Source organism: Stegodyphus dumicola, chromosome X1 (genome assembly GCF_044657685.1).
Source record: "Stegodyphus dumicola isolate Sdum_Otavi_A_Nest chromosome X1, ASM4465768v1".
Taxonomy (NCBI): Eukaryota; Metazoa; Arthropoda; class Arachnida; order Araneae; family Eresidae; genus Stegodyphus; species Stegodyphus dumicola.
Window position 1 is genome coordinate 94702757 of NC_140780.1, and position 14301 is coordinate 94717057.

Here is a 14301-nt window from a genome sequence, read left to right on the forward strand (position 1 = left end):
ACCAGTCCATATATTTTAGCCATGTTTAGTTTTTTAAGACCCTCATTTTTCAAAGAAATTTTCCAGACTTTTTTAGGGTATAAAAGGAATTGCTTGAAAAGAATCTATGTTATTTTTGGCTGTATGCTAATCTCCTTATTCTATATTAGTTTCAAATTTTTACCTTGAAATCTTGCCTAAAATTAAACGGCGAACCCTAGTTGTGCCCAGACAGGGCTCATCGATAATCTAGGACAACTCAGAGTCTGTATTCTTTGTTTCTCCGCATCTCATCGGTCAGTTCATTGACAACAATGCTCGTTTCAGCACCCTTTTCGAAGCTCTATTCAATCAGTGTGCCACTTTGGGCACACCCACAGAATTAAAACGATAAGTGCTATCTTCACAAAATTTTACTTGTGTACTCCTCTAGGTCTAATTAGACTGTCTACTTTTTTTAATCAAAACTCCGACTTTAAAAATTAGCGTGCCGGAATGGGTTAAGCGAACTGAAATTAACACAAACACAACGTCCGCTAGCTTGCTGATAGAATATAAGCTTCTGAATACAAATTCAAGTTAAATCGAATATTATTCACAGCGTCAGCGAATCCTGATTTAAACCTTGGCTTCTTCTGATTGTTCACTGCCGAAGAATCCCAGTAAGCAAATCTTTGCCAGCAGACTAATGTAAGCAGCAGAACTTCAAGGTAGACTAATACCTAAGCTACCAAGATTAGCTGATAAGCTTTGAAATTTTACACGTATTTATACTTGAAACTAATTTTAATTCTGATGGAAGCTAATGAAACCAGAAGTCAAACTAATAAGGTAATTAATTCATAAAAATGAAATTTTATACGTTAATTAAAATTCAAACCCAAATTAAATAATTCAAACAATTGAGCGGAAAATCCACATAAAAAAATCTGATGTGTACACCACATGACTTCCTTATACGGAATGTTAAATTATAAACATTTTTTCTTGCATTTCATTTAAACTTATTGCACTGAATTAAATCTATTTCGTCGATAGCGCATAAACCACAACAGAAGAAATGCACCCTTTAAAATTCACTATATTTGTTTACCATAGCGACACTCTGGCGCTAGGTTCACTTAAGGGGACGGTGGACTTCAAAATAGCTAAAAACCAATCAAAATATTGAATTTGATTTTTTACTCTCTTAATATTCCATTATACGTAACTACATCGTATGCAAAAAAAAGCCGAATTCAAATATTCTAATTTTTAAAGAAGTTAAAGCATTTAAAATGTATAAACAATGTGAACTTTGCCCTTTAAATTTCGGAGAAAATGTTTTAAAAAATGTATTTCAACAGTTATAATTTATATATTTGCCCAAAAGAAGTGTTAAATTCCAAAACAAAAAAAAAAAAAAAAAAAAAAAAAAAAAAAAAAAAAGACTAGAAATGTCAGGATTGACAACTATTAACGAATTTAACTTTGGTTATGTAAATGCTATACGCATAGAGCATGGGGAAACTCGTTTTCCCTATTCGTTGCAAAAAAAGGCGGGATCAACGTCGCTTGAACCAAAGCAAAAAGAGAAGTTTACCTGTTTGAAAAAAAAAACAGAAATAGTAAAAAATATTGTAAAGCATTAAAAGATCATGTAAATGTGATAAATGAAGGTAAACCATGTGGTGCGGGTGAATTTTAAAAGTTTCATTGGATATAATGCATAAATTGTCTCTCCCTATAACTTTGAATCACATACCAATTTGAGATATGTTTATATTTGTCATATTTCATATTACGAGATTAAAAATAGTAAATGATACGAAAATGTTATCTCGTGTTTACAATCTCGTGTTTGTTATATTTAAAGTCAATCTGTTGTTTCTCATGACCATGTATTAAAGAAAAACTTTAAATTCGCTTTTCGCAAAACAAATTTTTTGGCAGTTCCTATATCTTGAAAATGCTCCATGCGACTCATGTTTAGTTCAAAATGAATGATATTTGGAAGAAACAAACTTTTTATATGTTACAGTAGATGCATTTTTGGATATGAGGTTATTAAGAAGTTTAAACTTGTGATAATGTTTAACAAAAGGTGATATTTTTCCGAAAACTGGGTTTAAGTTCACAAAATTCCTTTTTAAAAATTTTGAATTCATCATATTCAATAACGGATACACAAAATCTTTTGTTAAGTTTTTATAACTAACGTAAAGGAAAAATATTGAAAATTAGAGCGCAAGGAGGATTTTAAATCTTCAATTAAAATAATTAATTATTTGTTTTAAAAAATTTCAATTAAAAATAAATTGAAATTCTGAGCATATATTTTATAAATTGATGTTATAATATGTATATGTGTAAAATTTCTTGTTGAAAACACAAAAACTTAAAAAACTAATTTTAAAGTCCACCGTCCCCTTAACAGCGTTATATTTCGTTCATATTATAACTCAAAATGCACAAAATTTATATAATTTCAAGAATTAGCTTATTGTTGTCACATGTTCTATTTAAATACTATAATAAATCTAGAAAGATGTATAAAAGAAGTTAAGCAAACAAAACAAAAAAGAAACAGTTTTTCACAGACGATTGAGTTACATGTTATAGCAGTCCTATATACAAAATTTCAAAGTTCTGAGGCTACTCTTTTTTGAGTTATGCGAGATACGTACGTACGTACAGACGCTACGAAAAATTCTCATCAGAATTCATTTTAAATCAGTTTTATAATTTTTTTGAAGGAAAAGAGTCTTTTATTCTGTCCTTACGTACCGATGTCAGGCAAAAACATCGTTAAATTGCATTCGATAGCGGTCAAAATGAATATTTTCGTTGAAATATGCTGCCTGAAGCTTTTCGCGATTGCAATACTTCCTTTTTACTTCGTACAAGAAAATAAAAATAACAGCAAGTTTAACGGCATCTCTGAGACAGAAAGAGAAATGCAAATCCTGGGTTCAAAGTAAAAGCAATTTTGGTATTTTTAAAATATACTGACTCTGGAAAATGAGAAAGAGAAATTAACTATTATTGCTGTCTGATTTTAATTCCACGGAAGTTATTTTTATGCGATTTAATAAATTCGGCATGTACATATAAACATAATTTAAGCTAATTTGCGTTATATTTTGAATCAGTTAGTTGATCCTAACTAAAATTATTTAAGCCTTTTCAGATTAGAGTAGTACTCTTAAATTCGAAGAACAGCGAATAGAAATACACAGAGAAACAGAAATTCACAGCCAGCTACTTCACAGAAAAACAAAACCAGTGTATCCATGAAGCTCAACATCGTCACTTTTTTAGATGCGGCGTTTTGCTCTACTTTGAGCTCGTTATTATTCACAGAAGAATAAAGTAAACGAAGCGGAGCTTGATTTCTCATTAAAATCCCCCTCCCCCAGAAAAAACGTCGCCTATGTTTAAGATAAGGAAGAAGCGTATAAATTGTAAGAAACTAGGTAATCTATTTTTAAATATTCATTTCTTTAAAGCTAAGAATCGAGATATGTTTTTAAGACTAAATGTAGTAAAAAGGTAAAAACATTGGATCGAGGTTTTGAGCATAGAAAAATATTTTCCTCTAGCAATTGGAAACAGCTGTTTTAGTGTAAAACAATTGCACTTGAGTCCAGTTTAGTTTTACGTTGTTTTCTGACAAAATTTTTATAATTTGAAGAAAATTGCACAACTGCATACGTATTGTTTCGTGTTTAAATCAGTTATTTCTAATGCCTTCGTCCCATTAGTGTCACTGATGTCAACCTTAAAACGATTTATCAGATTCTAAGTGGACCAGCGCCGTTGCTCTTTTATTATATATAAAAGAGCAACGGCGCCGTTACTAGGTAACAAAAACTATAATATTCTGTTATTTGATGTTATGATTGTTGTGCATATATATAATTATTATTATTATATATATGTACATCAATCATTATATATAAAAGAGCGTTATTCAACGTTATTATATATAAAAGAGCAACGGCGCCCTTACTAGGTAATAAAAACTATAATATTCTGTTATTTGATATTATGATTGATGTACTCATACCTATGAAAGTCGGATTAATTAGTCAGGGTGAGATAATATGAGCCCAGGATAAAATTACAAGGAGCTAGTTTACGCTTCCGGGTAATTCATTTGTAAGAGTATCTGTCTTCTCCATTTTCTGTCTCTTCAGGTAAAGAGCAACTTCATACTCTCGAAAGCTTAATCTGAACTTTGAGTGAAGATTTCTTTGAGAGGAACCCCAAACTATATTTATGAAGTTTTTTCCGTACTTCGCAACGGGAAACGTAGTTTTTATGCAACAGCCATTTTGTACGCTTGTTGCATACGAAAACTGGAGCGTTTTTGAGCCCTGCCGATTATCCCTTATATTTAAGTTTTTTCCACCGGCGTCGAGTATTATAAATTTCTCTTTGTCCAATATGTTGAAAACAGCATAGCGTTTCAAATGTTCAAGAAAGCAAATTAGAGTTTTTTTTTTTTTTTTTTTGTTTGATTCGATGGTTATAAATAAGTGAAATTATCACAACATCACTCAGCAAAGTACTATATTTTTCATTAGCCAAGTAAAAAAATTTTCTTTTATTTTCTAATTCTCTGAAAGCCTCATAAACCTTTTAAACCTTCATGTTATTAATAATTACGAATCTTTACTGAAGTAAGAAACTCAATCTTTATAAAAAAGAATTTTCTTTAATTTTAGTTCCAATGGTGGATTATACAAAGATATTTAAAGCCAAAAATATGAAAAGGAAACAATGCAAAGGATACCAAACTATAAAAGATAAAGCAATACAAAAGCTACTGAAATAAAAAAGATGCAAAAGAAACAGTTACAAAGCAGAAAGGGAGGAAAGAACAAAACAAACGGCGACAGCGGAAGAAAGTCTATAAACCGATTGTTGCTTCCAAGAACCTCTCCCATATCGCAGGAAAGAAGAGAGCAAGGCAGTGGAAGGATAAGTTCAGTCTATTTCCTCTTACCCGCATAACTTTCAAAAGAAATAAGAAACGGTATTGAAGGGATTTAGGTTTTTGGAGAGATACATTTCTGTCAATAAACCTACATCGTTCCATCATTGATTCCAGCCCCTTTTGTAAGTTCTACTCTCTTCATTGTGGTAACTCCTGCTTTCTCTAGACATATAGCTATGATGAGTAAAATAAAAAGTAGACGCGAATACAACTGATTGATTGACTTGAATGTAGCTCATCTATAACCTTATTCGGTATTTTTTTTTCTTTTTTGCTAATCCAATACTTTGAGCTGCTGAAGACTTACTTTTAGCTGCTTCGAGAGGTGAGGAGACACTTCGAAGGCTTTGTATGCTCAATGTAAGTTTATTGAAGTTCAAATCATTTGAGTAGAAATTACGTAGCATGAGAGTCTAGAACATCACGTTCCCGAAGGTGAAAGTTAAGATTCTGTTGTTTATTTTCTTCCTCCTTCCTGCATGCCTTCGTGGTGTAACGGTAGCACACTCGAAACGTATTCGAGAGGTCCAGATTCGAGTGCAGGCGAGACATTACTCTTGTCATTACGCTTTCCCTGTCTCCTGCTTGAAAATAACCTAATGACTCTACATTGGAAACAGCTATGTAAGTTCGTATATTCTATTGAAGCAAGTCGCAATAAATTCCGCTTACATTAGTTAATAAAAACCGAGTTGAAATTACATCAATTATGATGCTTATTTTGAAATTTGTGCTGTGTATCTAGATTTTTTCGGGTTAGCCGTTTGTTTCTCAGATAATAAATAAATAAATTATAATCAAAGCTAAGCGTGAGAGGATATAGAGGAATGAAGTAATCAAGACCCTACAATTTAATGCTGTACTGTTGGTATCTCTGGTATGTTTTTTACTACAAATTAGTAATTTATAGTAGATGCTTATTATCTTGATGCACTCATTGCTGAATAATTGTGTTTTTATAGAAAATAATTCTACAGCATAATTCAACAAACTGGCATTTCATCCATTAATAGTCAATTAATTAGTGTCTTTTTTATTATAAAATTGAACAAATGACAATAATTTACTATATTGAAACTAGGAAATTATTTTTAACATTCAAGTTATTCGTATGTCTAAATGATTCAGGAGAAGAGAACCTAAAAAATAAATTCACTATCACAGAGCTAGTTTTCTTGTTATGCATAATAAAATCGCACAGATTTTAAAATGGTTTTAAATTTAAAATAAAGAAAAATAAATGTTGAAGAAAATTCAGTGTATTACGTTAAAATACAAACTCTCTTATTTTAATAAACTTAAACGCTAATAAGAAAAAATCCTATCCATTTCTACAGTCAGCAGGTCTAGGAAACTTTCTAACCACGAAGCACTTGAGTAAGCAGATTCATTCAAAACCGTGAAAATTACGAAATAAAGCTATTAAACAACAGCTAACTATCATAATATACGAGTATTCTTAATGTTTTTCTAAAAAAAATAAATGTGAGTGAATAATCATACGAACAGCCTCTAAATTTACTAAACAAACATAAAAAGAAAAAACTATTAATTAATTTTTGTAATTCTTTGATAACTTCTAATTTACCTTAACCTGTGTTTCTGGCCCTTTCTAATGTCTACTTTAACTTAAATAATAATGCGCTTGCTTGTTACATATTCCTTCCCTCCTCAAGGAGAAAAGATAATAACCGAAATGTGTTTAAAAAAAAAGAGAGACCGAGAGAAAAAGAAAGAAAGAAAATTAAAACCACAGCACATGATGCACTTCGTGACTTATGCCTTCAGGGAAGAAAGTCGATGTTAATGTTTCTTACATAATGAGCAGAAAGAAGAAACGTGTAACTGCCAGCAGACGGGTGCCGTGCAAATTTACAATTCACTAAATCAAGATTCATAAATCGATAAATGATTATTTCTGATTTTAATTCGTTAATCATTCAGATATTTTTATAATCAAGCTCACTGCACTAGTCAACATAACCAAGACAGTTTAAGATTTTATTTCACTTAATTTGCAATATAGGGAAAATCATCTTAATGAGGTTTTTGGTTCCTTTATTTAGTTAAACTAATTGAACTGTAAAACTAGCATCACTTCTATACTCTATTGCATGTAAAACAAGATCTACAATTTATAAAGATATGTAAACTATTAGAGTGAAAGTATTTTAGAGAAATTCTGCAACTGATCCATTAAATCTTTAGCAACCGACAGTGACCCGGGGGGGGGGGTTTAAAAGTCTGTGCTATTGAAATATGTGTAAATGTATACTCAGTGGCATAGCTAGGGTGGGGCAAGGTGGGACATCTGTCTCCGGGCGCTGAATCCAAGGGGCGCCAAATTTATGCTACGAATTTTTTTGATGAATGTTTCCCATTCTTGGCACACAGAAAGGGGCGCAAATTCTTCAGTTGTCCCCGGGCGCTGGAAACTCTAGCTACGCTACTGTGTATACTGCTCTGGCACTTGCTAAACATTTCTATAAACTTTTCAAGATCGCTAAAGCAAGAGATATTCAGATTTTAATTATCTTAAAAAAATTATAACGGGCAATCCCCCCTCCAAGAAAATCGAGCGTTAAGGAGTTGAAAAGCGTATTAACTGTATACAGCTAGTAAAATCTTCAAAAACACTTAACGTGAAATTTAATCTTGTTTCGGATAAATACGATATTCAATAATGTAAGTAAAAGAGAGTGCTTCTTTCATTTGTCTTATACTCAGTTCCAAACGTTGAATCAAAGATCACGTATTGCAGTGTATTTTAAGTTAAGCAAACTACTCATTGCATCAACCTACTTTTAACATCTACAGAGGGGAAAACCCAATTGTCCCAGTTTCGGACACTTTCTGTGGAAATCAACAAATTTTAAAGCATAATTGCCTTACAATAAGATAAATAAAATAGTGATAAACCCTTTGGTAATCCAAGCATACATGTAGCTTTACGTTTTGTAATTATTATTCTAAGAAAGTAAAGAAAACGTTTCGCGGCATAACGGCTTATAGTAAACATGAATACATAGCATGGGGAGGAAGGTAATGTGGAAATATAGCCCTGTTTTTAAATTTCATTTGAAAGTTGTTTTATTGAAAATTTCATACATGATAAAGAAAAAATAAAAATAAAAAAGCTTTTAAATGTAAAATAAGTTGAAAATTGCTCTAAATTTTCGGAAACACTAGAAAGGGAACCGTAAGAAAATAAATTACTAAAAAAGCAGCCATTCAATATTCAAACATATCACACCCTGCATCATTCATAAGAAGAAATAAATATTACATAAACATATAAATAATAGATATCACATAAGAAATGAATTAAGAATCTTTGACTACTTTGGTTCCCAAAAATACCTTCTCTTGTTTTTCCGAGTTAGCATATTTTTGAAAAGGCATATAGAAGCATTAGGTTATTTCGAAGCAGGAGACATGAAAAATGAGCAATGCCTTCGCCTGGACTCGAACCACGGACCTCTCGAATTTGCGTAGAGCCTGCTGACCACTACACCACGAAGGCATACTAAGAAGGCGGGAGAAATACCTTATAGGCAAACAGTTTGCTCTTTTTAATATCAAATTCCATCATAAAGGTTATGAAAATTGAGCCGTTTTCAAATGTATAAGTCTACCATTTGAAATTTTTAAATAACGTTCAAATATTTTTTATTGGCAATAGCTCATTATAATTTTCTAGAAAATGTTCCAGAGAGAGAGAGAAATTTCTGAGCAATGTTTTAAATTATGTATTTAAAAATATTATTAAGTTAGGCTTTTAAGATATCTTTATATCAAGAATAATAATTTTATATCAAGCTTAAGTTAATGAAATTAGAAGTGAAAAAAAAATTATCAAACTGCTGCTCATGTCACCTGAAAGGAATCGCTTCGAAAGGTTACAATGCAAGTCATAAAAAAATCCAGTAAAATGCTACTTTCATAAACAGGAATTAATTTTAAAAATCCTTCGCGTTTGCCTAAAAATACCGTTTTTCTCTTTTATTCAATGTCCTCAATAATTGCCATATTTTATTCCTATATTACATTGATAAATTTTTCTTTAAGAGTTAATTTGGCACCATTTGACTCGGTCATCAAACCTTCACACTTAATCATAACAAATAGTCGGCAACATGTTTACACAAGGATGAACTTTTCACTTCAAAGTTTCAAGGTCCTCGCTCTTTATTTTCATTGAAATTCTTAAGTTTTGTTTACTGCCTGCTAGTATTAATCGTATTTACTTTTACTGATTCGAGATGAATATTTTAGAAAGCCGGCAGATAATGCTCCATAAAAACTTCAAAAATATTATATTTACATGACAAATTCCCTAATATAAATCAGTAAATCTCCCAAAATTATATGCAGTATTAAACAAAAGTTCTGCTTAAGGAATGCAAGCTTACTTCATAGTCTGTGAATCCTTCCAGATTTCCTCACAAAAGCACAGGAAAGCATCAAAACGTCAAAAACAGATGCATAAGTTCATGTCGCCATACAAAACGTTCACTTATTTTACTCAACTGTTTGAAATAGCGAGAAGGGAAAACCCGCTTACAACCTTAACACGTTTAACGGGAACACATCCGTATGTAAGAAGACAAGAGGCAAAAAACACCGGCGTAGGTTTTGACACGCTTCATAATCTAGGTCGAATCCGCACCTTTCCCTCCAACTGTAACCCACTTTCGACCCTCTGACACATAAGAAAGAATTTCTCTGATATATATGATAGCTCTCTAAGACACTAGGAAAATAAACATCTTCCTGAAAGGGTCCCTTTGCTTTCCTTTTAATATACTTCTCAGGTCTTGTAATATCCGCAATCAATAACAAAACGAAACTGAGATTATTAAACTATTAAAATTAGCAATATATTTTCTTTCCCATACTGATATTAGAAATACAAATTGAAATTAAACTCATTTCTACAGTGCTTGCACAAATAATAGCCATCGTATGGAAAAGGAATAGTTGCAGAAAACAGTGCAGTACAAATGTTTACAGTTTGCGCATGCTCAACTGAAAATCACAGTTTAAGAACACTTCCATTATTGTTTAAAATACCAGTCATCTTCATTTTCGAATACAATCAAAACCACTGTCCTCAACTTTTACTTTTCAGTAGTCCAAACGTTATAGACATTTTTATAAGAAAATTTTTGTATTCCTAAATTTTTAACAGGTTGCCTTAGAACTTAAGAAAACTGTTCATCCCCACTCAGTTTGGTTTGTTTTTGGTTGCTGCAAAACACGTAAAGGCTATCTGCCTAAGAAGAGAGGTGCCTTCTTGGAGAACTTTCTGGGGAAATTCGGCTCGTATCCACGTTACATATGGGGAAAACAACGCAACACGCCTTTGCATGAAGCTAGTTCTCCGAAATTTGAACCCCCGTACCGTTCTACTAGTGCTCAGCGACTTTACCACTCCATCGCTGGTGAGCATGCATCTCCGGTCAAACAATCATTTAAAATGTAAATATAGTGCTTAATTTGGCCGAAGATTTATCGACTTGCATAACGAGTTGTATATATTGAACTACCGCAACCAGTGAACTCTCTCTCTTCTGCTGTTTCCCTTTTAATCGTGGTACACCGAGCCAAAACAATCAATAATTCTAGTTGATAATTAGTACTGATGCTTAGTAGCAAAGGCCACACTTTAAGTAACATCAGTTTTAAGAATTACGCATTTCTGTCTTTAGATGGTTGAATCACGGATATTTTCAGAGGCGAATTTAACGGCAGGCACACAGAGCTCGTGCCCTATGTCCTGACTTTTGAAAGGCTCAACAAAACGCCAACTTTGCAGCTTTTTCTCTATTAACACCAAGTTGTTTTTCATATATGCAATTTTAATTACATACAAGTTTACGATTGGTGGTAAAACCTGACATTATGCTTATATTCGCTTATTTCCATTATTTATTACGCCGCTGTTTATTACACACATATTACGCTGCACAGGGTTCGCAGGGCTGCACTTCTGCTCATTGTAATGAAATCGCATTTGCTATTTTGTACTTATGAAGGTTCTCCTGCAGTGCAGACTTTTGACATAAGCAAATAAGTAAGGATGTAAATTAGTTTGTGTATATATATTAGTCTCATTTACAGTTTTATAGTTTTCTATGTAGATAAATAAATATTCAGATAAGTTTAAATTATACTAAAATAAAATTAATCTCTGTTGTTGGAATTATATTAAGATAAAATTAATACCTGTTGTTAATCAGCGCCCGGATTTTCGTACTTATGAATATTTTTTAAAATTTATTAAATCATTAATTTATTGTATTATAATGAAAAATGTCTTCTCTAGTACTCTAATCATAAAGACTGCTAAATTTTATATTTTTCTTTTCATTGGCAGCTAGAAAAATGACACGCTATCTACCAAGACATATTAAAGGAAGACGCGAGCGAGTTGAAATCAACAAAAAGTTGCATTTAACGAATTTATAATTGACCCTGACCATTCAGACTATCAAAATGAGAACGAGAATGAAGAACAAAGAACTTCTATAATCAATCAACAAAAGAAAGTAAGTTGAAGTTGAAAACGAAGGCACAGAAGAAAGCAACAATGATGAAGCAGATGAAAAAAACCAGTCAGCAATCAATCAGATGGGGAAAAACCATTAGAAAAAATAATATACAAGAAACTCCACTAAAAATTATTGAAACTTAAGCGGAAAATATTCCATTCAAATTAACAGTAACAGTGATTTTTCTCTCCCCTAATGTTAAGTCTAATGAAATGGTTGAATTTCTAATTTCAAATAAAACCAAAAAATATAGGCGATACAACTACTTTTAAATCGGTCTGTGATGACCACGATGACCGCATTTGCTAAAGAGGCTTGTGCAAAGAACGTTTTTACAAGAAAAACTTCAGATGGTGAAAAAGAAGAAAGGATGTAATTAATTTTTTTCGAAACATCCAGCTCCGCTTATTGTTCCCATGCAAAATATTTTCAGGCTCAAAGATTAAGTTGCGAACAGGATTCCAAAGCTGACAAAATATTGGAACATCATCATTCGAACATGAAATGTCAACAGAACACGTTCGCATCAATGTGCAACATCATTCAAGCCCTCCTTTACGTTAAATCGCATCGATATCCAAAACCTGCAAAAAGGAAATTATTGGAGAGAGATTCTGAGCAGAATTCTATACACTATAAAGTTTCTCGTTAGTTTGGAATTGCTTTTAGAGTCCATAATGCAGCTTCTTTTAGAAATAACAATTATTAGACTAATTTAGAGTATTTGAATGAATATGAAGAATTTTTTTAAGTTGCACTCACTAACGTATGGAAATTAAGGTAGCGGACATGTAAATTACTTATCGCATCGGACTTGTGATGAACTTTTCGCAAATTATTGCTGAGTCTCTTATGGCACTCATTGTGGAGAAAATAAAATGCACAAAATATTATAGTATTATTTTAGTTTCTATACCCTATTTTCAGCACGTGAATCAACTTACATTTATAGTTTTCCTATTTATCGCAAATGGGGATGTCGAAGAATGATTTTTAAAGTTCTTCTCTAAAACACGATTTGGAGTAGCCAGATAAGACCTTTTTAACTATCTTGGAAAATCTGCCAGTAAATATAAAATATTGCCGTAAACAATCATACAGCAGCGGTAAGTAGAGTGGTCTCCAGGATGAGAATAGGACAACACGATCCATCAGCAACATTTATTTCGTGTGCTAGTCATTCTTAGTTGTAATGTTCCTGAAGACAACTGAGAATTCTGAAGGTCTTTACAGTGGTGTCCCAACTAAAAGGTGGTGAAACATAATTCGTCATCACCAGGATTTGGCGAATGAGTCTTCTCCTCCCCAGCCCTTTAAGAAGGGAATATGTAAGGAATTTTCTCCATCCTTACCATGTGCTTTCGTGAATTAACAGGATAGCAGATCTGACTAATAATCGAAAGGTCTGGAGTTCGAGTACTGGAGAGGACATTGTTCATTCCTCGTGTTTTCGGGTTTTAATAAATGCTAGTGACTCTTCAAGCTAACTCGCTGAAGACATTAACGTTAAAAAACGTTCTTATAATTATAAGTAATAAAGTTCTTTAAAGCGTTAAAAAAAATCTTCTTTAAAGCAATATGATACCTTTTCCAAATCTTTTTCTAAGTTCATCACCAAGATTCAATTTTCTTAATCATATGGCCTTCACCACATTTTTTTCTTACTTTTTAACTTTATTTGTTGAATAACAGCACTATACAAGCACATAATATTCACTCCTGCATTGACTCTTTTTGTTCCTCTATCCCTTATTTACCTTATGCACCGTTGCTCATCTTCCCTACTCTCTCCTATGCTATCTGCCCCTCACCCACCAGCGGCCGAGCGGTAAAGACGCTGAACACTGGTAGTTCGGTCCAAGGTTCGAATCCTGCGAACGGGCTGGCAGCATGGGCGTTTTCGTGGTTTTCCCCATGTGTAACGTCTATACGAGCCAGTTTCCCTTAGAAAGTCCTCCACGAAGGCATCCCTCCCTTTAGGCAGATAGCCCTCGTGTGCTTTGCCATAAATGAATAATCCAATCCAATCCTATCTGTCCCGCCGAGCTTGTAGTTACCCTTCTGCACTGGAATCCCGCAGATTAACTTATACTCCCTGTAATCATCTAGAAATACACAGTAGTAAAAGAATTAGCTGCTAGTATTCTATAAGTATTGTAAAAATAACCAGATTTGGCGATGCGATACAGCCCTGTTTGGCAACATCAAAAAGCGTCAAAAATTCATTTTGGAAAACTTAAAAAGTCAAGGTGACTAATTCTTGAAACAAAACTATACAATAATGAAATAAAAGTTAGCGAAATACGTATGTATATATAATATATACGAGTATATATATATATAGGCTGTCAACACGCGGTAATTTAAATGGAAAGTTTAACAGAACTGGTGAAAGTTAAATTTTGGGGAAATTAAAATCATAATGCAAGACATTTTGGGAATCATTTTGATGTGGAATGATATCTCATACTGCAGATATTTTAGCAAGGTACGGTCAGTACACACTTTATGGTGGTCTCATAACGGTATACTGCGCTGATGGTGCGACTCCATGTGGTAACTGGTGTTGGATACGTTTGTTAAGGTTGCGTATTACTTACTGCATATAGAACTGAAATACATTTAATATAAATGTTTGAGAAGTTCTATTACAACACATAACAGCATTGAAGACATAGAAAAAACTGTTATGTGTTTTTGCCGTCATTATGTGAGGATCTTGCTAACGGCAAGAGTCTCTTTAGTTGAGAGTTTAGGAACATTCTGAATTCTTGCCTTGTTTAAAAC

At 32.7% G+C, this 14301-nt stretch overlaps 1 protein-coding gene across 1 annotated transcript in view; it reads right to left on the bottom strand.

Annotated features, from left to right (window-relative positions):
* LOC118186833 (proclotting enzyme-like) overlaps positions 1–9556 on the bottom strand; it is a 71260-nt gene extending 61704 nt beyond the window's left edge. The window contains exon 1 of the mRNA XM_035356993.2: positions 9373–9556. Coding sequence (XP_035212884.2) covers positions 9373–9377 — 5 coding nt within the window. The 5' untranslated portion in view covers positions 9378–9556. The remainder of the gene's footprint in view (positions 1–9372) is intronic.
* Positions 9557–14301: the final 4745 nt, after the last annotated feature.